This window comes from Artemia sp. Qi Xiang Cuo, chromosome 2 (assembly GCF_049724085.1).
Source record: "Artemia sp. Qi Xiang Cuo chromosome 2, ASM4972408v1, whole genome shotgun sequence".
NCBI classification, from domain to species: Eukaryota; Metazoa; Arthropoda; class Branchiopoda; order Anostraca; family Artemiidae; genus Artemia; species Artemia sp. Qi Xiang Cuo.
In genome coordinates this window covers 36,999,532-37,024,764 of record NC_142795.1, presented here as the reverse complement: position 1 = coordinate 37,024,764, position 25,233 = coordinate 36,999,532, and the positions used below count along the sequence as shown (strand labels likewise).

The following is a 25,233-nucleotide window of genomic DNA, read 5'->3' as shown; positions in this document are numbered from 1 at the left end:
GGGGATGGGGTAAAGCATAGCATGTATTTAATACGTAACCTAACCTAGGTACCTTTTCCTCCCTAAACCCCAAAAAACTTAAAGTTTTAAAATTTTGGATGTTGTTACGGTTGGTGGTTCTGAGGGATTTTTTTTGTAGATGTTATGACGTATTTTGTGGATGTCCTGACGGTTGGATGTTATGACGCCTTCCCCACGTTAACATGTATGATTGAGGACAAGCACGTAAATAGTTTCTTAGACCACGCTACCTTTCTATTTTATCAATGAAATGAGAAATTAAAACAACGGGTAAAACTTGTTAACACGGTTTTACCTGTTATCTCCATGTTTTTATTTAATTTAGTCGGGCAGGTGTGCTACTTATTAACCTGGTGTTTCTTGGGAGAGGGGGTAACAAATTTTGCCCTCCATTAATAAAATTCCTATTTGTCTTTTTGGTACTTCTTTAGTAGCCGGGCAACACGAGAGAAGTTAAGTTTGGTTAATGCTAATTAAATAAAACAAAGTATGATGAAAATATAATAGTTCAGAAACAAATTTGGGCTATATATTTGCACATTAGGGGGGTGGGGGTAAAGTGTAGCATATATTAAATGCGTAAAATAACCCAACATAGGTACCTTTTTATGCCCCTTCAAGCCCAAAGAACTAAAGTTCAAATCTTTGTCACGGAGTGAGCAATACCTCACTAGGCAGTGGACACCTATTTTTCATATAGAATCTTTGAGATTTCGATCCGGTTCCTCTCGCGTGTTGCCCGGCTACTAAACAAGTACCGTCTTTTTTATGTGATAATTTGGTTTAGTTGTTCAAATGAAAAATAAATGAAGTTCCTTGTTTTTCTAATTTAGGAAGCATCCATTTTCAATGGAGACTCGTTGACGGACGACCGTATCCACAAAACTATGGGTCTTCATCCTGGATTTTCCAAACTTACCTCGAAGATGGAAGACTTCCTTATGGGCGCCAGTGGACCTCTTCATAAAGCTACGCGTCATTATATAGCCATAATGGTACGTTTTAATTTGCTTCGTTCACTCGAGATAAAGAGTAGTGTCATAGATCTCCTTTGTCTTAAGGAGCTGCGTATTGTCCTTCCAAGTGTAAACCACTTTTTTATCTCCTAACCCTTCCTGATCGGTGCCATGTGCCCCATCTCTGTTAATGCTCCGTTAATCGGAATATGTTTCTGTCAATTTTATTATTATTATTATTTTTTTGAATTTGCCTAATTTTTATGCTAACATTTTTCTTTTAAATTGACATTACTAATTTTTGTAAATGATGATTAAAAGTAGAAGTCTGAAAAATTGTCTAAATTTTTATGAATAGTGTTGAGACGCCAACCCTGGCTGTGTCTCCAATTCCTCCATATACACAGAATACTCATAGTAGGTAACCCCTCGCTTTGTCCGCTAGGTCTCCGACAAAGTTTAGTACTTGTTACTATGCCATGTATGCAAGTTCTTTGTTTCGGCACGTTTTTAAACCGTTAGATGTATTAATAACTCTACAAAGAAAATATTGAGTTCATACTTTATATTATATGGTGAGAAGTGTAGATTTCCTTTGGTATTTATTATTGGTTGCAGGAGGAAACCTATTTAGCTGAAGGCTGTATTTATTATCCTAGATGCTAATCATTAAGATAATAGGTACTGTTTCCAAAGCTTGCTAATAAAACTAACATCTAAATATATTTTGATACTCCCATAATTATACTTCTTGCGTCATAGTTGTAATAGTATCGAACGGCTCAAAAAAACTTCATATCTGTGTGATTAATTCATCATTTTAAAAATACTACCATAAGTGGTTATTTTAGATAGTTTTTGCAATGGCCATGCCTCCAGAAATTAATTTTGTTATTCAGTCACATTCTTACGCACCATCAAGATACTAATGAAATAAATCAGCGCGGTCGCCCATTGTTTTTTTTTTTGGGGGGGGCGGGGGTTCCTGGAAATATTATGGTTTATACCGTATGTTTCGTAATTAACTACAAGCTTAAGTTACCATATAATTCATATTGTTTCTGTTTCAATGAAATTGCCCCCCCCCCTCCCTCAAAAGAAAAAACCTATGGGGTTTGTGTGACTTGTGATTTTTGCATGTAAATAAAGTTCGTTGTTAAAAGACCATATTAATTATTATGCGTCCCATTGTATGGAAATTTTTCTGCTGTAAATCTGTTTCCAGTTGACAGGAAAAAGATAAGTTCATTTTTCATACTAATGCATTTGTTCTCTAGTTAAAAAAAAGAAAAAAAACTTGTTGATGTGTCTCATTCTGGATCGCACATATTTTTGTTGTAACGGTAATTTTAGTTGTGGGGTAAAATAAATGGATATTTTTTGGCAATTTTTCATGGCTAACTCTACGTGTTGTTTTTTTGTTTTATTTTTACCTGGTTAATATTCCAAAGAGTGACATAATTTTGTATGGAAGAGCTTTTATTTCAATTTTTAAATTAAAAACAGCTTAAAGGTTTGATATGTCAGTACCTATATGCACTTATAAATGCCGCTTTTCTGAGTAACGTTTTGGAAAATGCTGAACAAAAAGGGTTATTCGTCATTGACGATATCATATGATTATGTATTCCGCAGGACCCTGAAAGGTTTGATATGTCAGTACCTGTATGCACTTTAAATGACGCTTTTCTGAGTAACGTTTTGGAAAATGCTGAACAAAAAGGGCTATTCGTCATTGACGATATCATATGATTATGTATTCCGCAGGACCCTTAAAGGTTTGCCACCCTTAAAGGTTTGATATGTCAGTACCTGTATGCACTTTAAATGACGCTTTTCTGAGTAACGTTTTGGAAAATGCTGGACAAAAAGGGTTATTCGTCATTGACGATATCATATGATTATGTATTCCGCAGGACCCTTAAATGTTCTGCCACCCTTAAAGGTTTGATATGTCAGTACCTGTATGCACTTTAAATGACGCTTTTCTGAGTAACGTGGAAAATACTGAACAAAAAGGGTTATTCGTCATTGACGATATCATATGATTATGTATTCCGCAGGACCCTTAAAGGTTTGCCACCTTTAAAGGTTTGATATGTCAGTACCTGTATGCACTTTAAATGACGCTTTTCTGAGTAACGTTTTGGAAAATGCTGAACAAAAAGGGCTATTCTTCATTGACGATATCGAACGATTATGTATTCCGCAGGACCCTTAAAGGTTTGCCACCCTTAAAGGTTTGATATGTCAGTACCTGTATGCACTTTAAATGACGCTTTTCTGAGTAACGTTCTCGAAAATGCTGTACAAAAAGGGTTATTCGTCATTAACGATGTCATATGATTATGTATTCAGCAGGAAGGAACGGGTTTGAATATTTTGTTGCTGGGTCGGGTTTCGACATGGTTTTGGTCCGGTGGTTCCTGTCAGTGTTGCTGTAATTAATTGCGGTACCATTTCCCCGCTTCCAAAAGACAAATGAATTGACATTAGAGGGAAAAGTATGAGTATAATGCTTAATTCGCTTAGGTTAATTAGGTGGTGCCTCACTTCGCGAATATCATAGGGAAAGTCAGTTGAGTTTGTTCTTCTTCTCTAGAGCTTGGGCACAGCAGGTTTTTTAGACGAAAGCAGTTTTTCAAAAGACTAAAAATATTACTTTAATCCTGGCAAATACTCATAAATTTATGCGGAGTGGGGGTGGGGGAAACACGTAAAAAGGGATTAGTTACCTGTAAAACACAGGGCATTTACAATTTCTTTAGATCTTTGAGGCGGGTACAAGCCCCCTTCTTCTGTAAGTCGAAGTAATTTTGATTCATCCTATAATTTAGGGATTGTCGTCGCTAAAATCCCTTTTTCACATTTATCTTAACTTCTATTCATAACGAGAACTGATTTTGGGAATCACGTCGTTTTAAACCCATTGGCATCAATGAGGGGTGGAGGTATGTACTCTCCCTAGATTTTGAAAAATACGTTTATTTGGGATTTTCATTGAAAAATATGTTTTTGTAGCATTTTCGTTGAAAAAAATTGCTCATGTATTAAAAAATACATGTTGCCCTCCATCCCCTACATTTTCGTGAATTAACGCCATTAAAGGCCCGTTCTTTTCTAAATTTAGCTAGTAACCAGTACTAGTTAGAGCCAGAACCCAAGTCCAGTTTCTTCGAAATTAGTTAAGGATCAGTGAATTAGAGGTTCATTACTTGGCCTGAACGTCATTTGGCATGGAGTAAATGTATGATAATGACTAATGAACAAAAATGATCTCTGGGCATCACGGTTACGGGAGTTATTTGAGAAACACTTCGGTTTTATTGAATTTAATATTTCAAGGCTTTGCTTTCAAACCACCAAGAAATGGGTAATGTCTTGATTTTTTCTTTGTCTCCAATATAATTTATGTCTGGTGAACTGTGTGCACGTTACTAATCTATATTAATATAGTTGTTTCACCCTATACATGTGAAGCTACTTCCGTTAAGGAAGTCATCCAATTACTGTAGGATTATCTCTGATTGTAACCTCGAAAAGACTAAACACGAAGAAAATTTTTCAAATAAGATTTTCCCCTATTAACAAACGCAATGTAAAAATGGGCCATGTGCAGTGGCGGATCCAGGGGGAGGGGTGAGGTGACGCGCGTCCCCCTGACGTAGTCTAAAGTAGTGTAATTTACTTCATTGATGCAAGTTTGCGTTAAATAAACTTGCTCATAACGCAAGTTTATCGGATCAACCTATTTCGCGCCCCCCCTAAAAAAAATCCTGGATCCGCCCCTGGCCGTGTGAGGTTTTCTGGAATGAAGTATTGGTCTTGTTTTTTCTCAAGTTTATCACGTATTCAGCTATAATTTCAGACTGTGTCCCTCCCAAGATCTTCGGGCATCCACAGTAATTTATTTCAGGGGTAGGTGTCTAGTTTGAAAAAATGCGAATAATTCAAAGAACTAAGGAGACTGGGAAATGCGGGATATCTCGGAGAGAGGGATCTGTATGCCTGTTCCAGCCGTGAGATACAATTTTTTCATACCGTCCTTCATTTGTTACCTGAATTTGAGATCAACACCGAGTCCTTTTGTTTATCTTGCTCTTGCATTGGAGTAAAAAGAACAAAAAACAAATATGTATTGTGCAACCCGAGCCATCATTAACCAGGAAGATTAGATAATTAGATGTATCGAAAACAAAGAAGTACTTCGCGGAATAAAAACCCGTCAAGTTGTGGTTTACCGCATGGTATTCCAGAATTGGCAAGTTCTAGCGGACTTAACAAGTTTTAATGCTGTAAGTAGCTGATCTTATTGAACTTCGCGCCTTTTTAGGGGAAATATACCTGGCTGTCTCAAAAGCAAAACACCACCCCTCGATGCAAAAGGGGTGTGTAGATATGGGAAATTCACCTCTCCTCCGCCTAATCTGATTTTCTCTTCATCTATTGTAATGTTCTTTATTTACTTATTTAGTTGGAGAATATAAATAATTATAAGTGGCTAAGAAAATCGAGGAATTAAGTCCATATAAGTCATTTGCAATGGACGTGACAACTTGTACAACATAAAAATTTCTCAGAAATTTTGGGATACCCACCTATACAATCAGTGATGTCATCTTAGGCCATTTGAGGTGGCTTGAAAAAAATACATTTGAAAAGTGTAGGCTATGCCTAAATGATACAGGTGTCAATGAGCTGACCCTTTTCTTTCAACGGAAATTGAAATTTCACTTCTTATTACTATTCAACAAGTCTTGTATTTAAATTTGAAAAGTCTGATGAAACAGGAATTTTGTTTGCATTAGCCTTAAAAAATAAAGCTTATGTGATATAAATCACATTGTCATTCCCAATGAGAGCAAAAACATTAGGTGCTCCTTAAGGGTAAATATTTAATTATGTTTGATGACAGGTGCAGTTTGATATCTATCAAGGTTTGAATTCCGTCCTGGAAATGTTCGTGTGCTCTAAATCAACCCTGTAATTATGTGTACATCTGCATCGTAGTTGCTCGGTTTTGCACCTATCATTTTGCTATTGTTTCCACGACAAAAGGGCATGTTGCTAAGCTGAATTAGGAGAATGATGATATGTCAAATGAGCGTTGAGGCTGATGAAAATTTAAAAACCCAATTACAATTCCGTTAAAATATGTTTCTTGAAATTGTTTAATGTGAATTTGAAAAACTTTTCCCTGAATTTGGAACCCCTAGATATATATGTTAAAATGCACATGTCGATAGGCTCTAACTTCGGCAGCCAAATCTGGCGGGATAAGGACTTATAACACACTCATAATTAACATAAAAATGGCGTTTTAATACAAACCCTTAAAAAGCAGCGGTTGTCTGGAAAAGAGAAAAAAAAAACTTTGCCACTCACACCACCAATAGCACCACAATAATTAATAAAAATAAAAAAAACGGTACTGTTGCACTTAACGGTACACGCAAAAGAAGTCAAGTTTGGTTTATGCTAATAAAAAAAATTAAATAGGATGAATATATAATAGCTTAGAAACAAATTTGGGCTATATATTTGCATATTAGGGGGTGGGGGGGGGTAAAGCAAAGCATATATTAAATACATAACCTAACCTTCGTACCTCGCCCCTCAACCCCAAAAAACAACAGTTTAAATATTGTAAATTCAATAAGAAACCACGCTCTTCGATCAATTTAGATAACAATTACCCGCTTTACGGGTCTCCATCACTGCATTCTTTGGACAGTCTATAGCGCTGTGTACCATTAAGTGCAATAACAACAAACGTAATTTTTTACCATTAAATTGTATATCATCATTATTGCCCATAAAACTATGTGAATAAATAGAAAATTAAAGTTTATATTGTACAAAAACAGTTCCTTAATAGTTTTTCTAAATAAATGGGAATAATCAATAGTCTTACGTCACCTTTTTAAACTATTTCATTTTTGTTCCCTCTACATGAAACAGAAACACAAACGTGAAGTACTTCCCCCCTCCTCCCCCCGCGGGAAATTGACATCCTATTCCATATATATTCAACATGCGTTGCAAATTCTAAAAGGATTAGTAAATTTCGCATCAATAATACCACATTTTGTATCTCTATAAAGTTATGTCTTCCTTGATTTTTGTTGTTTCTGTGCTCGCAAGTTCTAATATTGTAAATATTTTATTGACCCTTTTTCGTACAGTTTTTCTAATAAAAACTTAATCTTCATTTCTCACTTTCTATATTTTATTAGGGAAGGATTATAACTTTGGTTAAGTAAAAACGAATACGAAAGCTTTTCAAACAGTTCGTGGTAACGAACTGTAAGTAAGGAGCGACCCGGCTCAGTGGTAACCGAAACTCTAAAAAACGGAATTTTGATACTAATAGATACATCAAAAGAATCAGATTTTAATTCTGATTTCAAATATAAGATCACGGATGCGTGTTTGTTTTTTTGTTTTTTTTCCCAGGGGTGATCGTATCGACCCAGTGGTCCTACAATTTCGTGGGAGGGCTCATTGGAGCGGAAATTAAAAGTTCTAGTGCCCTTTTTAAGTGACCAAAAAAAATGGAGGGCAACTAGGCCCCCTCCCACGCTCATTTTTTCCCCAAAGTCACCCGATCAAAATTTTGAGATAGCCATTTTGTTCAGCATGGTAAAATATTATAACTATGTCTTTTAGGATGACTTTATCCTTCGAAGCCCCAAGGAGGAGGGCTCAAAGCTATGAACTTTACCCAATGTTAAAATATAGTATTGGTTATTGGGACCCGGCTCAATGGTAACCGAAACTCTAGAAAACGGTATTTTGATACAAATAGATACATCAAAAGAATCGAATTTTAATGCTGATTTCAAATATATAAGTTTCATCAAGTTTAATTCTACCCATTAAAAGTTACGCGCCTGAGAAAATTTAGCTGATTTTCGAAAAAAGGGGGAAAGACCCCCCTAAAAGTTATAGAACCTTAATGAAAATCACACCATCCTATTCCGCGTAACAGAGAACCCTACTGTAGAGGTTTCAAGCTCCTATCTACAAAAATGTGGAATTTTACATTTTTTGCCAGAAGAAAGATCACGGGTGCGTGTTTATTTTAATTTTTTTTCCCCAGGGGTGATCGTATCGACCCAGTGGTCCTAGAATATCGTGGGAGGGCTCATTGGAATGGAAATTAAAAGTTCTAGTGCCCTTTTTAAGTAACCAAAAAAATGGAGGGCAACTAGGCCCCCTCCCACGCTCATTGTTTTCTCAAAGTCACCTGATCAAAATTTTGAGATTGCCATTTTGTTCAGCATGTTCGAAAATATTATAAGTATGTCTTTTAGGATGACTTTATCCCCCGAAGTTCCCGGGAGGAGGGCTGAAAGTTATGAACTTTACCCAATGTTAACATATAGTATTGGTTACTGGGAAGTATACAGTACAGACGTTTTCTGGGGAGATTTTTCCTGGTAGTGGGGTGGGGGTAGGGCAGGGAAGTACGCAGGGGGAGGGCCTCCGGACCCGGGCCCCCCCGAAATCTCACGATTTTTTCATTTTCTGATTTTTCTCACAGAATAATGGGTTTGAAGGATTTGGCCCCCCCCCCCCGAAACAAATCGCCCCCCCCCCTCCGAAAAAAAATTCCTGCGTACGTGCCTGAGGTCGGGGGTTATGTAGGAGGATCTTTCCATGAACGAAGTTTTCATGGGGGAAGGGACATTGCTATGAATGGGACGCCGGACTTCCCAGCATTATTTAAAAAAGGATCAGAAATTAAATATTAAAAAAAAGTTTTTCAACTGCAACAGCAGCAACATCAAAACTTTAAACGAACAGAAAATATTACATATATGATTGGGTTCACCCCCTAGTCAATACCTCACTCTTTAAGCCAGAGATTTTTTATTACTTTCATAAGAGCTATTTATTCTAATTAACGGCCTTTGTGATTAAGCGGTCATTTTTAAAGAATTGGAACAAAATTCGAACTTTCGCTTAAAGAGCAAGGTATTGACTAGGGGGCGAACCCCCTAATATTCGTATTAAAAATATATGAATATAGAAGTTCGTTACGTAAGTTAATTCGTAAGTTACGTATATTTATTACTAATAAAAACGTTCGTAAATAAAATGAAACAAGTTTCGAGAAAGCCATTTAACCAAATAAAAGTAAATTAATATGAACAAAAAGCCTTACCTCCGCCTGAAATCTTCTCCAGAAACAACTATTAAAGTGCTTCGTGGTGTTAGGCAGGGAGGTGTTTTATCACCAACCCTGTTCAAAATTTGTATTTCTACTGTTCTGGAAAAGATCTCAGACACTTATTTTTCCGGTTCTACTGATATTTCTTACATTACCTATGCTGATGATATTCTGTTGATTAGTCATACTAAATCTGCTCTTTCTATAATGGTTTCTATAATTTCTCAGTATTTCCTAAAGATTGGTCTATCCCTGAATGTTGACAAGTGTGAATTCTTATATTATAATCTGTTTTCGTCTACTTCTCTGGTATGTAATGAATTTTCTGTACTTTCTGTCTCTTCCTTTCGGTGGCTTGGTATTACTGTTTCTGATTCTCTAGCTCTTTTCCGTAAACAGATTGTTTCTCATTCAGTAAGTAAAAATCGGGTTAGGTATTAAAAAGGTGTATCAAACCATAAAAATCGTGACAGTATATCTTTTGGATACTTGTTTTCAGCCTTTTCTGATTATTCTGTGGTTCATTTTTTAGGTGTTAAGTCCATTCTAAAGAATTTGAAAAAGATTGTTGTTGCATTTTTCAAGTTTTGACAACTTATTTTGTTTTTGAAACCTTGGACTGTAAATATGTCTTTATCTAAAAATGTTTATGTCATAAGTTTAACTAAAACGCTCGGTGACCTATACAGAAACCTTTTTGCGGATGCATTTTGTAAATTTGGCCCTGGCCACGGTCTTTTACAGTTCTTTTCGTAAATTAATTTAATTGCTAGTGTTTGTTGAGTTTTTTTTGTTTTTTTGTTGTTTTTCTTTTTTATTATTATGTACTCCACTTGTACTACTTTTTGTTAGTTGTGGGTAATAAATGATTGATTGATTGATTAGAGTTTTAGTTTAGAGTTTAGAGTTTTAGTTAGAGTTATAGTTTAGTTTAATTTTTGTTACGAGTTTTAGTTTAGAGTTATAGTTTAGTTTTAGTTAAGAGTTTTAGTTTAGAGTTTAAGTTTGGTATTAGCTTACAGTTTTAGTTAGAGTTTAGAGTTTTAGTTTAGAGTCTTAACTTTTAGTTTAGAGTTTTAGTTCTATTTATAGTTTAGTTTAGTTTTAGTTGAGAATTTAGAGTTCTAGTTTAAAGTTTTAGTTTAGAGTTTTTGTTAGAGTTATAGTTTAGTTTAGTTTTAGTCAGGAGCTTTAGTTTAGCTCTCTAGTTTAGTTTTACTTAAAAGTTTTAGTTTAAATTTTATAGTCTTAGTTTACAGTTTTACTTTAGAGTTTTAGTTAGTTATAGTTTTAGTTTAGTTTTAGTTAAGAGTTTTAGTTTAGAGCTGTAGCTTAGTTTTTGTAGAGTTTTAGTTTAGAGTTGTAGTTTAGTTTTAGTTTAGAGTTTTAGCTTAGAGTGATAGCTTAGAGTCTTAGCTTAGAGTTATAGTGTAGGTTAATTTTAGTTAAGAGTTTTAGTTTAGACTTCAGAGTTTTAGTTTAGAGTTTAGAGTTTTAGTTTAGAGTTTTAGTTAGAGTTAGAGTTATAGTTTAATTTTTTGTAAAAGTTTTAGTTTAGAGTTGTAGTTTAGTTTTAGTTAATAGTTTAGAGTTGTAGTTTAGTTTTAGTTAAGAGTTTTAGTTTAGAGTATTGTTTAGTTTCAGATATGAGTTTTAGTTTGATATTAGCTTACAGTTTTAGTTAGAGTTATAGTTTAGTTTAGTTGTAGTTCAGAGTTTAGAATTTCAAGTTAGACTTCCAGCACTTAGAGTTTTAGTTAGAGTTATATTTTATTTTAGTTTTAGTTAAGTTTTTTGGACTTGTAGTTTAGTTTTAACTAAACGTTGTAGTTTAGAGTTTTAGTCTAGAGTCATAGCTTGGAGTTTTTTCTTGCACTTTCAGTTTAGTTTAGTTTTAGATAAGAGTTTTAGTTTATAGAGTTTCAGTCTGATATTAGCTTACAGTTTTAGTTAGACTTATAGTAGCTAGGAGTTTTAGTTTAGAGTTTAGAGTTTTAGTGTTGAGTCTTAGCTTAGAGTTTTAGTTAGAGTTCTAGTTTAGGTTAGTTTTAGTTAAGAGTTTTTGTTTAGAGTTTAGTGTCTTAGCTTAGAGTTTTAGTTAGAGTTAGAGTTTTAGTTTAGAGTCTTAGCTTAGAGTTTTTGTTAGAGTTATAGTTTAGTTTTAGTTAGGAGCTTTAGTTTAGATCTCTAGTTTAGTTTTACTTAAGAGTTTTAGTTTACAGTTTTACTTTAGAGTTTTAGTTAGAGTTATAGTTAAGAGTTTTAGTTTAGATATTGGAGTTTTAGTTTAGAGTCTTAGCTTAGAGTTATAATTTAGTTTAGTTTTAGTTAAGAATTTTAGTTTAGAGTCTTAGCTTAGAGCTTTAGTTAGAGTTATAGTTTAGTTTATTTTTAGTTAAGAATTTTAGTTTAGAGGTGCTGTTTAGTTTTAGATAAGAGTTTTAGTTTAGAGTTTTCGTTGCACTTTTAGTTTAGTTTAGTATTAGTTAAGAGTTTTAGTTTAGAGATTTAGCTTAGAGTCTTAGCTTAGCGTTTTAGTTAGAGTTATAGTTTAATTTAATTTTAGTTAAGAGTTATAGTTTAGTTTAATTTTTGTTAAGAGTTTTAGTTTAGAGTTCTAGTTTAGTTTAGTTTTAGTTAAGAGTTTTAGTTTAGAGTTGTTGTTTAGTTTTAGTTATGAGTTTTAGTTTGATATTAGCTTACAGTTTTAGTTAAAGTTATATTTTAGTTTAGTTGTAGTTCAGAGTCTAGTTTTTTAAGCTAGACTCTCAGCACTTAGAGTTTTAGTTAGAGTTATATTTTATTTTAGTTTTAGCTAAGTGTTTCTGGACTTGTAGTTTAGTTTTAGCTAAACGTTTTAGTTTAGAGTTTTAGCCTAGAGTCATAGCTTAGAATTTTTCCTTGCAATTTTAGTTTAGTTTTAGATAAGAGTTTTAGTTTAGAGTTTCAGTTTGATATTAGCTTACAGTTTTAGTTAGAGTTATAGTAGTTAAGAGTTTTAGCTTAGAGTTTTAGTTAGAGTTATAGTTTAGTTTTAGTTAAGAGTTTTTGTTTAGAGTTTAGGGTCTTAGCTTAGAGTTTTAGTTAGAGTTTAGAGTTTTAGTTTAGAGTATTAGTTTTAGTTAAGAGTTTAAGTTTAGAGTTGTTGTTTAGTTTTAGATATGAGTTTTAGTTTAGAGTTTTAGTTTGATATTAGGTAACAGTTTTAGTTAGAGTTATACTTTAGTTAAGTTGTAGTTCAGAGTCTAGAGTTTCAAGTTAGACTCTCAACACTTAGAGTTGTAGTTAGAGTTATATTTTATTTTAGTTTTAGTTAAGTGTTTTTGGACCTGTAGTTGAGTTTTAGCTAAAAGTTATAGTTTAGAGATATAGCCTAGAGTCATAGCTTAGAGTTTTTCATTGCACTTTTAGTTTAGTTTAGTTTTAGATAAGAGTTTTAGTTTAGAGTTTCAGTTTGGTATTAGCTTACACTTTATAGTTAGAGTTATAGTAGTTAGGAGTTTTAGTTAGAGTTATAGTTTAGTTTAGTTTTAGTTAAGAGTTTTTGTTGAGAGTTTAGAGTCTTAGCTTAGAGTTTTAGTTAGAGTTTAGAGTTTTAGTTTAGAGTCTTAGCTTAGAGTTTTTGTTAGAGTTATAGTTTAGTTTAGATAATGGGAGGCCCGGGGGAGGGAGTCCTTTTGGGGCCTGGGGGGAGAGGGGGTCCTTTGGGGTGCCTTTTGGGGCCCGGGGGAGGGAGTCTTTTGGGGGCCCGGGGGTTGGAGGCCCTTTGGGGTTGGGGTAGGGGACCTTACAACACTGTTCAAACGGAACTTGTGTATTATACCGACCACAGAGTTTCACCCCAAATCATTTTCTAAAATCTCTCAAACTGTTTCGCCCAAAAAATCCCTAAAATGTCTCAAACTGTTTCGTCCAAATAATCCCCTAAAAGTAATTTCTGCGTGTTCCTTTGTTTCGGCATCCATGTGCTGTCACATTTGAAATTCCCAGGAAAACCTTTCCCGCGTAAAATATATTCAATCTGTCTTGATCTCGTATGAATTTCTGAAAAATATCTAAGGTGTTCCTAGTTACACTATTATGGTTTCGATAGAATATTAATATTTATCTCTCAGACCTAAAGACCTGAGAAGCCATATTTAAAAATATAATATTAATTTATCTCTCAGACCTAAAGATCAGAGAAGCCATATTGTTTCTTAATTTCCCTTCGATGATCAATAATTCCCCGTCGATTATGTAATCAAGTTCTCAGAAATCTGTCCCCTTCGTGGATCAATAAACCATGAATAAATTATGTGCAATCAGTACCTTCTTCCCCCTCTACTAAAAAGGCCAGTAGAACTTCTGATTACCAATCAAATGAGCCCCTATAAAACTTTATGTCCCCACAGGGCATAACTTACAACCCTTGCTCTGAGGGTTGTGGGGGGGGGGTCATTCTCAAAGTCGTAATTTCAGGACCTTAAAACTACACTGAACAAAATGGCTATCTCAAAATTTGATTCGATGTGTTTGGGGAAGTGATTGACGTGGGAGAGGGGGACCTGGCTGCCCTTCACGAGCTCTTTTGAAGTTTCTTTATATAGACATTTCTTTCTATAAGAAGTGCCCTGGTCTAAAAAAAACAATATAATGTGCCCACATCGCTTTTTATTCAGGCAGCGCTATCGCGCTGCCCACGATACTTTGTCTTGAGATTTCAATTATACAGCACTGGAAATGCTGATCAGACCAAGTAAGCCCAACCCCCCTAAAATTCAGTCTATGGGCGCCCATCACCACAGGAAACTCCCCAAACTTTGAAATTGATCAAATGATGTTACTTTTGAGCTGTTTTTTGGCCTTTTCTAGTAGGTATGCTAGAACATTTTTAGGGACTGTCCTTTCCTGAGCTGTAAAAAGACAATTCTGCACTGTTTAACCGTTGGAACATAATGCACACTTTGTAATATACAATTTTCATCGAAACTGACTATCTATATCTGGCACAAAACAAGAGAAGCTATTGGTTTTTCTAAGATTCCTGAAAAAATAGGTATCGGCATTTAGTTTTCTGTCGCTTATTCGGATCTTTATCCATGCTTTACAAGGTAGGGCAAGACCCCCAATCAATTCTGAATAGTTGAAAAAACGTTCATAATGGACAAGATAGGGCAATCCTTTGATATTAAATAAAAAAACAAGTTTTTTAACAGAAATTAAGGAGCGAAATTAATACTTTAAACGAACAGAAATTATTCCGTACATGAAGGGGGTTGCCTCCTCCTCAACATCTCGCTGTTTACGCTAAAATTTTTTAGTACTTTTGAAAAAAAAAGCTTCTCATTGTTCCAATTTAAACGAACATAGTGTTTCAGAAGTCGTTCTTAAAGAATTGAGAGAAAATTTAAACTTTAGCGTAAACAGCGAGGTGTTGAGGAGGAGGCAACCCCCTTAATATACGGAATAATTTCTGTTCGTTTAAGTTTTAATGTCGCTCTTAACTTTCTGTTAAAATAAACTTGTTCTTTTTTATTTAATTTCTGAATGTTTTTGAATTAATGCAGGTTTTGAAATTAGCTAAACGTATATAAATAATTAAAACGAAATTTGTGTATTAATTTTAGTTTTTTGGGCTAAATGGTTTTCTAAAAATTTTGATCGTACAAATTTGAGAAAAAAGGGCGGGGGAGGGTGCCTAGTTGTCCTCCAATTTTCTTGGTTCCTTAAAAAGGACACTAGAACTTTTAATTTTATTTAAGAACGTTTTTATTAGTAATAAATATACATAACTTACGAATTTTCTCCCAATTCTTTAAGAACGACTTCTGAAACACTATGGTCGTTTAATTGGAACAATGAGAAGCTTTTTTCATTATAATGCTGAACCAGCATTATAAGCCCATTCTTTTGATGTATTTATTGACACCAAAATTCCGTTTCAAAGTTTCGATTACTATTGAGCCGTATCGCTTTTTTTATTTTATTTTTTAATACGTATATGCTATTACGTATATGAGTACTTTCTAGTACTTATATACGTAATACTGAACATTTTCTTTTAGTAATTTCGAAAGAGCTATCTATTCTAATTAAACGGCCTTTGTGATTCGAACAAAATTTGAACTTTAGCGTAAAGAGCGAGGTATTGCGAAAAGAACTTTAGCATAAAGAGCGAGGTATATGTTGAACAAAATGACTATCTCAAAATGTCGATTGGGCAACTTCGGGGAAAAAAAGCGTGGCTGGGGCCAACCTGCCCTCCAATTTTTTTGTCACTTAAAAAGGGCACTAGAACTTTTAATTTCCGTTCGAATGAGCCCTCTCACGATATTCTAGGACTACTGGATCGATGCAATCACCCCTAGAAAAAAACCCAAATAAACACGGATCCGTGATCTTTCTTCTGACAAAAAATACATAATTCCACATTTTTGCAGATAGGAGCTTGAAACAGCTACAGTAGGGTTTTCTGTTACGCTGAATCTGATGGTTTGATTTTCGTTAAGATTCTATGACTTTTGGCCCCCTTTTTTCAAAAACAAGGCAAGTTTTTTCAGGCTCGTAACTTATGATGGGTAAAACTAAACTTGATGAAATTTGTATATTTGAAATCAGCATAAAAATCCTGGAAATCAGCATAAAAATCATATTCGTTTGATGTATCTACTGGTATCAAAATTCTGTTTTTTAGAGTTTCGGTTACTATTGAGCTCCTTACTTGCATTTCGTTACCAGAAACTGTTTGATCGAATCCCTCTTAGTAAAGATTATAAAGTTTGCCTGTTCGTATTTAGTTAACTAAATTTAGCGTCATTCTTTACCAAAACTTGAAAAGTAAGGGATGAATTGGAACGAGTCTATCGAGCAGTTCGTTGTTCGTGATAACAAACTGTAAGGAGCGAATCGAATCAGTAGTAACCGAAACTCTTAAAAACAGAATTTTGATAACAATAGACACATTATAAGAATTGGATTTTTACGCTAATTTCAAAATTACAAAGTCAATTAACGTTAATGTTACCAATCAAAAGCAAAGCTACAAGTGTGGGAAAATTTGCCTCATTTTCAAAAAGGGAGAAACATCCCCAAAACGTCAAGTGCTGTTAATGAAAATCTCACCATTGGATGACATGACCCACCATAGTCCCTGGGGAAAAGGACTGTAAGTTAGCAATTTGCCAATTGTTCACATATATATTATTTATTGGGGGAAGTATAAGGATTTTTCTTTGGGAGGATTTTCCACAGGGAGGAAAGTTTCCGGGGAATTTTACACGAGGGGTGGAGGGAATGGGATTTCCTGGTTTGATTTGAAAAACGGTTGGAAATTAAATAAAAAATAAGGTTTTTCAACTGAAAGTAAGGAGCAACATTAAAACACAATGAAAAGAAAATTTTATATTATGATGGCTGCCTCTTCTTTAACCCTCGCTTTCTACGCTAAAATATTAAAGTATATTATTATATTCTATTATCTCATTTAAATTCAATCAGCCCTTGTGTTTGAGCAGTCTTTCTTAAATAATTGTGACCAAAAGTCAAACTTTAGTGTTAAGAGCATGGTTTCCCTCCAATAGAGAATAATTTCTGTTCGCCTTAAGTTACAATGTTGCTCCTTACTTTCGGTTGAAAAAACTTCCATTTTTGAAAATTTTACTTTTAACAAAACAGGCCCTAAATGTCTAGCCATCTTAATAAAAACTGCTTATCATTTTCTTGCAAAAGTGTAGGCTCTTAACCTGCTGATATTTAAGGTTTGTTAATCTCTTGGCAGTACCTCGAAAATTTCATTGGTCAGTAATCAAAATTCAGTTTGGTTCCAACAATCGCTATTACGCGTTATGTAAAAAATTGCAGAATTTGGCACAGATAGGGATACTGCAGGGAAATCCCCTTGAGAAATTGGTCCTTCCCGTGGAAGCTTTTAAGGTTATCCTATAAAATATTTGAATATAAAAAAAACGCAAAAAATGGGGCAAATGACATGATTAACTGGCCGAGGTCACAAACGATGGAAACGGGATAAATGTCCCAATCTTTTCCAATTGGTGAAAAATGTAAGCCTACGTTTAGGTTAGAAAGACTTTCTGTTTCTTATTACGCTGATACATTTTTAAAGAAGTAATGTTTTATTGTTTCTTTTTTTTGTGACGTATTGATGCACATCCTTCAGTCAGTTTATTTTAACGTAGGAATGGTAGAACTGGTAGTAAAAATTCATGTCTTACTTTGCAAAGTGACTAATAGTAAAATATATATCGATGTTTGTTTTGTCGCGTGATACATTCTCTTTTATTTTGTATGTCAGAAATGAAAGTCCGGTCACTCACTTTAAGAGCCAAAAATATTGACGTTTCAGGTATTTTGATGGTGTTGTAGTTGGCTGGAAACGTAGGTCATTGGACTTTTCCAGAACACGTGCTCTCCCAACTAATTTTTCTTAAAAAAAAAAACTGGTGAATCCCCCAAAAAAGTTATAGAAAGATCTTACACAAAAATACAAGGTGTCCAGTGTGTCCAGTGTAAGATAATGCGACCGGAAGAGCCATGAATGTTCAGAAGGTGTATTTTTTTTTGGCGCGAAAGTGTATCAAAGATGCAAGTGTATCAAAAATGCAATTAAACAGATGCTTTGAAAAGTGCGCGGTCACTTTAAAGAGGTGTCCAAATGACCCAAATATGCTCCATCTAGCAACACTGCAGTACATCCTCTTTTAGGATAATGCAGTAAAATTTTTGGCTAAACTTGCGGATACCCGGAGGCTGTTCATATTAAGGATTTGACTTCACTGGAGTAATATTTGAAAAAAAAGAAGACACTTTTTAAAAAGGCCTTCTTTAAAACATGTCTCTCCTCGTAATTTTTTTTAGGTAGGTTTCTATATTTTCACGGAGAAATGTTTCTTTAGGGGCAAGGGGAGTGTAAGGACATATTTATATCCTCAGAATTGTTCTTGAAGTTTTGACATAACCCACAAGTTTTTGGGTTGCGCAATAAATTGTTTCGTTTGCGTGAAGGCACGAATATAAAATAGGCTGTAGAGTTGAGTCGCCCGAGGCAGGACCCCAGGAACGATGTTGTGTGTGCTTACAGATGGCGGTCCGAATTCCATGATTGAGAGTTTTTACTCTTGCCCAAGGCTGGGGACCTCGCCGGGACAGTCTGAGATGGGGGTGTGGAACTGAATCCTAAAATTATCTAATACATGTTAATTACTTTTTAAGAGCACAACTGCTTAGAATATTTTGCGACCGAAGTAGTTGGCGCATCATATTTTCCGGAAAATTTCACCTTTTTCTGCAAGTATTTTTTTCCGTTTTTCGCATTTATAGAACTTATGCAGCAACTGATTTCTTTTATAAGTCAACTAGGTTGAAATCAGTGAAAATAATCTACAGTGGCATCGTACCCAGGGCAACAAAAAATCCTCGCATATCTTTTGCATTGCCGTTCAGGATTGTTGTTTTCCTTAAGAAAGTAAATCCATCTTTGTACCCTGTTGTTTAGACTTCCATTCTTCTGATTTACGCTTAGTTTCTAAAAAAGGCCTTCGGATGTTGCTGCAAACAATTGTCACCTGAAATCTTTGTGTCATTTTTAGTCACATAATGCTACTGTTTTCAACTATCACCCAATCTGGGGTTTTAGATACTGTCATCTGATCAAATACTATCGCATGAGGTTGCATCTACGTGCTGTTTTAGAAGATATATTGGGACGGATGGCAACCCTACACCTATCCCTTCAATTTTTGGCTGCTATACCATACAAGTCATCGAGTTCTGTAACAGAAATTTGTCGTTGTTTGGACACATCGTGTTGTTTCTTCCATATTCATGCTGGGGATTGAGAAAGGCTGCTATGCCTCTTGGGCATGGTCAAGAGCCCATGCCCTTCAGCCTCATTCCTAGAATATCGAAGAAGTAAAACAATACCCAATTTTGTAAAGTCCGAAAGAATATGTCATTTTCCTTGCAAATAAGTCTTTTTTAATCCTTAAATTTTGCTGGTATTTTATCAAGCCTGCACCCTTTAATGTACCCATCTTATTAGGCTTGCGCCCTTTCATTTATATGGCATATGAATGATAGTTCCTTGCTATCCTCAGTAAACAGGGTATGAGACGACACTGCACAACCCGTTGGGCTTTGGAGATGTTAAATGTCTGAATGTTCCCTATTTATATGTTTATCGAGAGGTCGCCGACATTCAAAAATTACGACGCCTCTTAGTGCATGCCAAGCGGGACGAAAGTCTGCCAAGAGTGGTGGGACTGCCAAGTGGGTACTCACCAAGATACCAGTAGTCACGCGATAAATGAAGTTTCGTTAAGGCTAATGAAATAAAACAAAATAGGATGAAAATATAATAGTTCAGAAACAAATTTGGGCTATATATTTGCGCATTTGGGGGGATAAAGCATAGCATATATTAAATACGTAGCCTAACCCAACCTAGGTACCTTTTTGTCCCCCTAAACCCCCAAAACTAAAGTGTAAATATAGTTCCCGGAGTGATAAACCGTTTGTTACCCTTTATTTATACAGCATCTCATAAGAATTTCCGGGTAATGCGCAATACATTTGTCGCGTAACTACTGGTATCTTGATAAGTACCGCCAAGTGTTGTCAGGATTGCCACACGCCGTGGAACTATTTGACACACATGATGCTCCGAGATATACACCATGTGGCTGAAACTGGGGAACCCCTTGCATAGTATGCCTGTTGTTAATATATTTTGGAAGCTGAAACTGAAAGTTCTTGGATTTGGAGTGTTTGTTACTTCATTGCGGCAGTGTCTATTTCTAGGAGTCCTTGGTCGGCCGCAATCGTAGCATAAGTTGTTAGTTTTTTAATCACATGTTTGGTGTATATTTTTTTTTCGAGGTTAATAATCAGCTATACTTTTTTCAGGAAGGAAGAGTCATTGTCTTAGTTTAATAGTTTTTGTTATCCACAGCTTAGGAACCAGTTTATTACTGCAGCAGTATATCCAGTAGTAATTTGTTTATTGCGCAGTTAAAAGTTTTTAGGCCGGGCTTGGGACACTTGCCAATCTTGGAATGTTATTATAAAACTCTTACGTCTGACGTCCCTTTGCCGTATTTAATTAAAGTGCTTTATATTGACTAGTAGTAATTACTAAAACAGGAATATTTGTTGTAATTTTTGTTGAAATCGAATAGGCTGTGTTGCCTAAGGATATTTTGAACTGATGGTATAAACTTGTACGATAACTTTTGAAGTGTGGCTGTTTTTCTACTCTGTTGCCAAGAGTTGGATAGTCTTGTATTTAGGAGTGCCAACTGTTAGTTGTCAAAGAGCCGATTTTTGTTTTTAAATCAAACTGTGTTTTTGCATCCAATTTAAATGTATCTTGGAGTGAATTAAAACAGGCAACGGAAAATTCTTTGAAAGCCAATCTGGAATTTGGGCTTTCATGCAAAACATGAAAATTGGCAGATTTATATGGCAAATGTTGCTATCTGTCCGTATGTATTGGGATCGTTGCCGTTATGGACCATATTTCCCCGACACCCTGACCAGACGAAATTTCCCCGGTTTTGCAAAGTCCCACTATGAGCTTGGCTCAAGTACTGGAGCAATGCCAATATGGAAAGAGTTTTTGCCCATACCGGCCCAGCGGATTAACGAAAGAAATCGTCTGCTGCCACTGACATGTGTTTCCACTAGCTCTTTTTTAGAATCAGCTAGCCTTCGGAAGTTTTCCGTAGAACATCCGAAGAAGGCGATCCGGAATCAGTAGAATTTTCCATAATCTACTAGGTGCCACAAATGTCTCATGGTCCAAGTACATGACCGCGAAAACCCGGTAGCTTTTTCCGTCCTAATCGTTCTAAGTTACAAGATTCGACTTTCACTTAGATTTGAAACTTCTCTCTCTTTTGATCGCTGGTAAAAGTTCTCCAAACTTTTCAAACTACTTTTTTTAAAGTTTACCAACCTCCAGTACAACAAATGAAAAAACCGCAGATCAGACCGTATCAAAATTTGGGTACGACAACCTGTTGATTCTTGTTTTCCGCAGGACTTCCTTAGATTCCATAACTGGACTTTTTCCGTAGACATACACCCAATTCCGTAGATCTACAGAAAATCCATAGAAGTTGAAACACTATCAGTGACGGTGGAATAAATCCTTAAGTGCCAGTTTGGCTACATGCTGAGTTGCATGGGATATTATAAACACGCAAAAAAGGGAAAAATACTTGCAGAAAAAGACGAAATGTAGCAAAAAATATAGTGTTCAAACTGCTTCTCACACAACAAGCTCCGTATAATTTTGTTAAAAAAAGTAATTGTATTAAGCAACGTTTCTGTTTAGTTTCTGCTCCCCCATCTGAGAGTGTCCCAGCTAAATGTGGCAACCCTATACTTGCCGTAAGAGAAACAGAACCCTTCGCTAATTCGGCAGCGGTCTTCAAGAAAATCCTGCCAGTGATTAGTGTAGTATAAGCCTAGAATTGGGGCTGTTGAGAAGGAAACATGATTAAAAAGACAATTCTTACTTCATAATATACAGAATAGCTGTAGCTAACACATTATGACTGCAATTCTATCAAGCTTTACCCCCCCCCCTCCCTCCAACCCTCCCTCCTCCCTAATGTGCAAATATGTAGCCAAATTATATATTTTCCATGCATTCTGCCATGCGTCACTCTTGTTTCAACCTGTCTACCCTTAAACTGGATCAACGCTGATGAAATCAAGGAGCTGGAAATACATGGTAAATATATAATTTAGGCTGTATATTTGCACATTAGAGGGGCGGGGGTAAAATATAGTGGATTCGCAGTCAAAATGTGTTGAGTACAATTATTCTGCATATTATGAAGTAAGAATTATTTTCTTTACATGTTTCCTTCTCAATAGTCCCAATTCAAGGTCTCTACCATAATATAGGATACAGTATGTAAAAAAGGGAAAATTACACTTTATAGGGCATTTTATTAATATAACTTGTATACAGAGAGGTTGTTGTTGCAAGAAAACTTAAAAATGTATTTATTATATTCGTACCTTTAAAGCGTCTAAGTGTTTACTTTTTAGCTATCATGAAAATTTTGTACCCACAAGGATTTTATATCCTCAAGAACGAAATGGAAAATATGGATTATTGCTTTGTCAACAGGTTGTATTATTGAATTTTACCGTCAGGGACAATCTGTAATGAAATGATTCGACTGCAAGAGTCTTGCCCTCTGTCCCTTAAAATCTTAATATTTCCCCCATAATTTTTTATAATTTGTATTTAATCTGTCTACTTTTGAGCTGTTTCAATCCCAGTGATCTTTCAGCTTCTGAAATAAATTCATGCGTGCATGCCTAAAGCGACCCTTATTTTAGTTTCTCAATCAAATATGAAAATTGTTTGATCAGTGGTCTAATAAATATATCATTGAAGTAAAGAATAAGTGTCTCAGCATGATTGGTAATATTTTAAGATGAAAGGTCTTTTCTTCCATCAGTCACAATACACTGCGATCAATCAGTGACACTCAAATATCGTATCCACTTCCTTCAAAGATTTTTGGGCATATTATACAGGGAGTCTTAAACTAATTTAGCGACGAAGGAAAAACAAAGCAATATATTAGTGCTAGTGTTGAAGACTAATAGCATTTAACAATTTGCTTTATGACTTATAATTCTGGTGTTTTGAGACCAATTAAGGTCGCTGAAAGAGTCCATACTTCCCTTAGACACACTTTTCACCTTGAGTGTTAAAGCGACCACACCAAAGAAGTAAACTTAGGTTAATCCTAATGAAATATACCAAAATATGTTGAGAATATAATACTTTTGTAACAAAATTATGGAAAACACAAAAGAGAATTATGGGGAGCAGGCCGCCCAGAACGCATTATATTAAATACCTAACCTAACCACCATATATATATATATATATATATATTAAATAAACAATTAAAATACACCAAAGATTGTGCTTAGAAGGTTGGGAGGGAGGCCTTCAGTCGTTAAATTACAATTTAAGGGAGTTTTTGCTAAGACATTCAATTCTAGTCGAGACTCTCGTTTTCTTATCAGCTTACTAAGATTTACTTATTCCATTTGTGTTTTTATTTATCGAATAAATCTCTTGTAGGCACATACGCTGGGACTTTTTTTCTGGTGGATGGGAACAACTCAGTTTAAAGCGTAAAAACAAGGGAATCATTCAAAGTGTGATTTTAGTGAAAACATTGAGGTTTCAGAATAGGGATAATGGACGGTAGCCTCCCTCTCAGTGTCTGCACCTAAAATGCTGATACTTGAGTGCTTATGATCTTAGAAGTTTGGTGAAGATTTTACATATATTTGTAAATAATTTTTAAGACCACACTGGCTAATCATGACAAAACGAAACAATAATAAAAAAAGAGAAAAACGAGGATTATACAAGCCAGTGAAACATATGAACTAAAATGGAAATATTTCGGTCAAGACCTCCGCTTGACCGTCCTCAGTGCAGGATAATAACATCAAAATTACTAATAAAACTCCATGGAGACTATAAAAAGAATTTCAAACCTTGAAACGAAACGCAACTAAAATTTGAAGACCCTCTCCATGTAACGGTGAGAGGGTAACTGAATGAAAAAATACAGTACTGAATGGGAATTCAATTTTTTAATTTATACAGAGCATTTTAAAAGCTAATAAAAAAAGAGAAAAACGAGGATTATACAAGCCAGTGAAACATATGAACTAAAATGCAAATATTTCGGTCAAGACCTCCGCTTGACCGTCCTCAGTGCAGGATAATAACATCAAAATTACTAATAAAACTCAATGGATACTATAAAAAGAATTTCAAACCTTGAAACAAAACGCAACTAAAATTTGAAGACCCTCTCCATGTAACGGTGAGAGGGTAACTGAATGAAAAAATACAGTATTGAATGGGAATTCAATTTTTTAATTTATACAGAGCATTTTTAAAAGCTAAACGCTAATAAAAAAAGAGAAAAACGAGGATTATACAAGCCAGTGAAACATATGAACTAAAATGCAAATATTTCGGTCAAGACCTCCGCTTGACCGTCCTCAGTGCAGGATAATAACATTTAAAACGTTTAGCTTTTAAAAATGCTCTGTATAAATTAAAAAATTGAATTCCCATTCAGTACTGTATTTTTTCATTCAGTTACCCTCTCACCGTTACATGGAGAGGGTCTTCAAATTTTAGTTGCGTTTCGTTTCAAGGTTTGAATTTTTTTTATAGTATCCATGGAGTTTTATTAGTAATTTTGATGTTATTATCCTGCACTGAGGACGGTCAAGCGGAGGTCTTGACCGAAATATTTGCATTTTAGTTCATATGTTTCACTGGCTTGTATAATCCTCGTTTTTCTCTTTTTTTATTAGCGTTTAGCTTTTAAAAATGCTCTGTATAAATTAAAAAATTGAATTCCCATTCAGTACTGTATTTTTTCATTCAGTTACCCTCTCCCCGTTACATGGAGAGGGTCTTCAAATTTTAGGTTCGTTTTGTTTCAAGGTTTGAAATTCTTTTTATAGTATCCATGGAGTTTTATTATTCATTTTTATGTTATTATACTGCAATGAGTACGGTCAAGAGGCGTTCTTGACCGAAATATTTGCATTTTAGTTCATATGTTTCACTGGCTTGTATAATCCTCGTTTTTCATATATTTGCTCAACCACAAGAAGAGAACATTTATAAAGAAGATATTGGAGGAATATCAGGGCTAGTTGAAAATAATTTAAATTAGAAAATAATTATATTGTAGTGAAGAGGACAGAAAAAAGTGAAAGATAATCTAAAGTAGACGAGTGAATTCAAAAACATTTTGAGGGGAATCCAAAATGTTTGCAAGTGCCATTGAATCGGGGATTTTGCCTTACATTTTCCTCTCAGTAGTCTCAGAAAATGATTCGGCGCTTGACGTATTCGAGGGGTGTGCCGCTGAAAGCTTAGCGGCGGCGGCGCGCCGCTGTATTTTGGTGCTGATTCGAGGACTACTCACAAACACTTTATTTGTCCAGTTTAACAGTAACTCTCTCGTTCACGTGGTGAATATATTGTCGCTACTGGAGGCATATTTT

General features: G+C 35.1%; 1 protein-coding gene across 1 annotated transcript in view; it reads left to right on the top strand.

Moving 5' to 3' along the window:
• Positions 1-25,233, top strand: part of Sesn (Sestrin) — a 130,950-nt gene that overhangs the window by 30,871 nt on the left and 74,846 nt on the right. Inside the window, exon 2 of the mRNA XM_089100783.1 lies at positions 855-1,016. Within this exon, the coding sequence (XP_088956909.1) occupies positions 855-1,016 (162 nt within the window). The remainder of the gene's footprint in view (positions 1-854; positions 1,017-25,233) is intronic.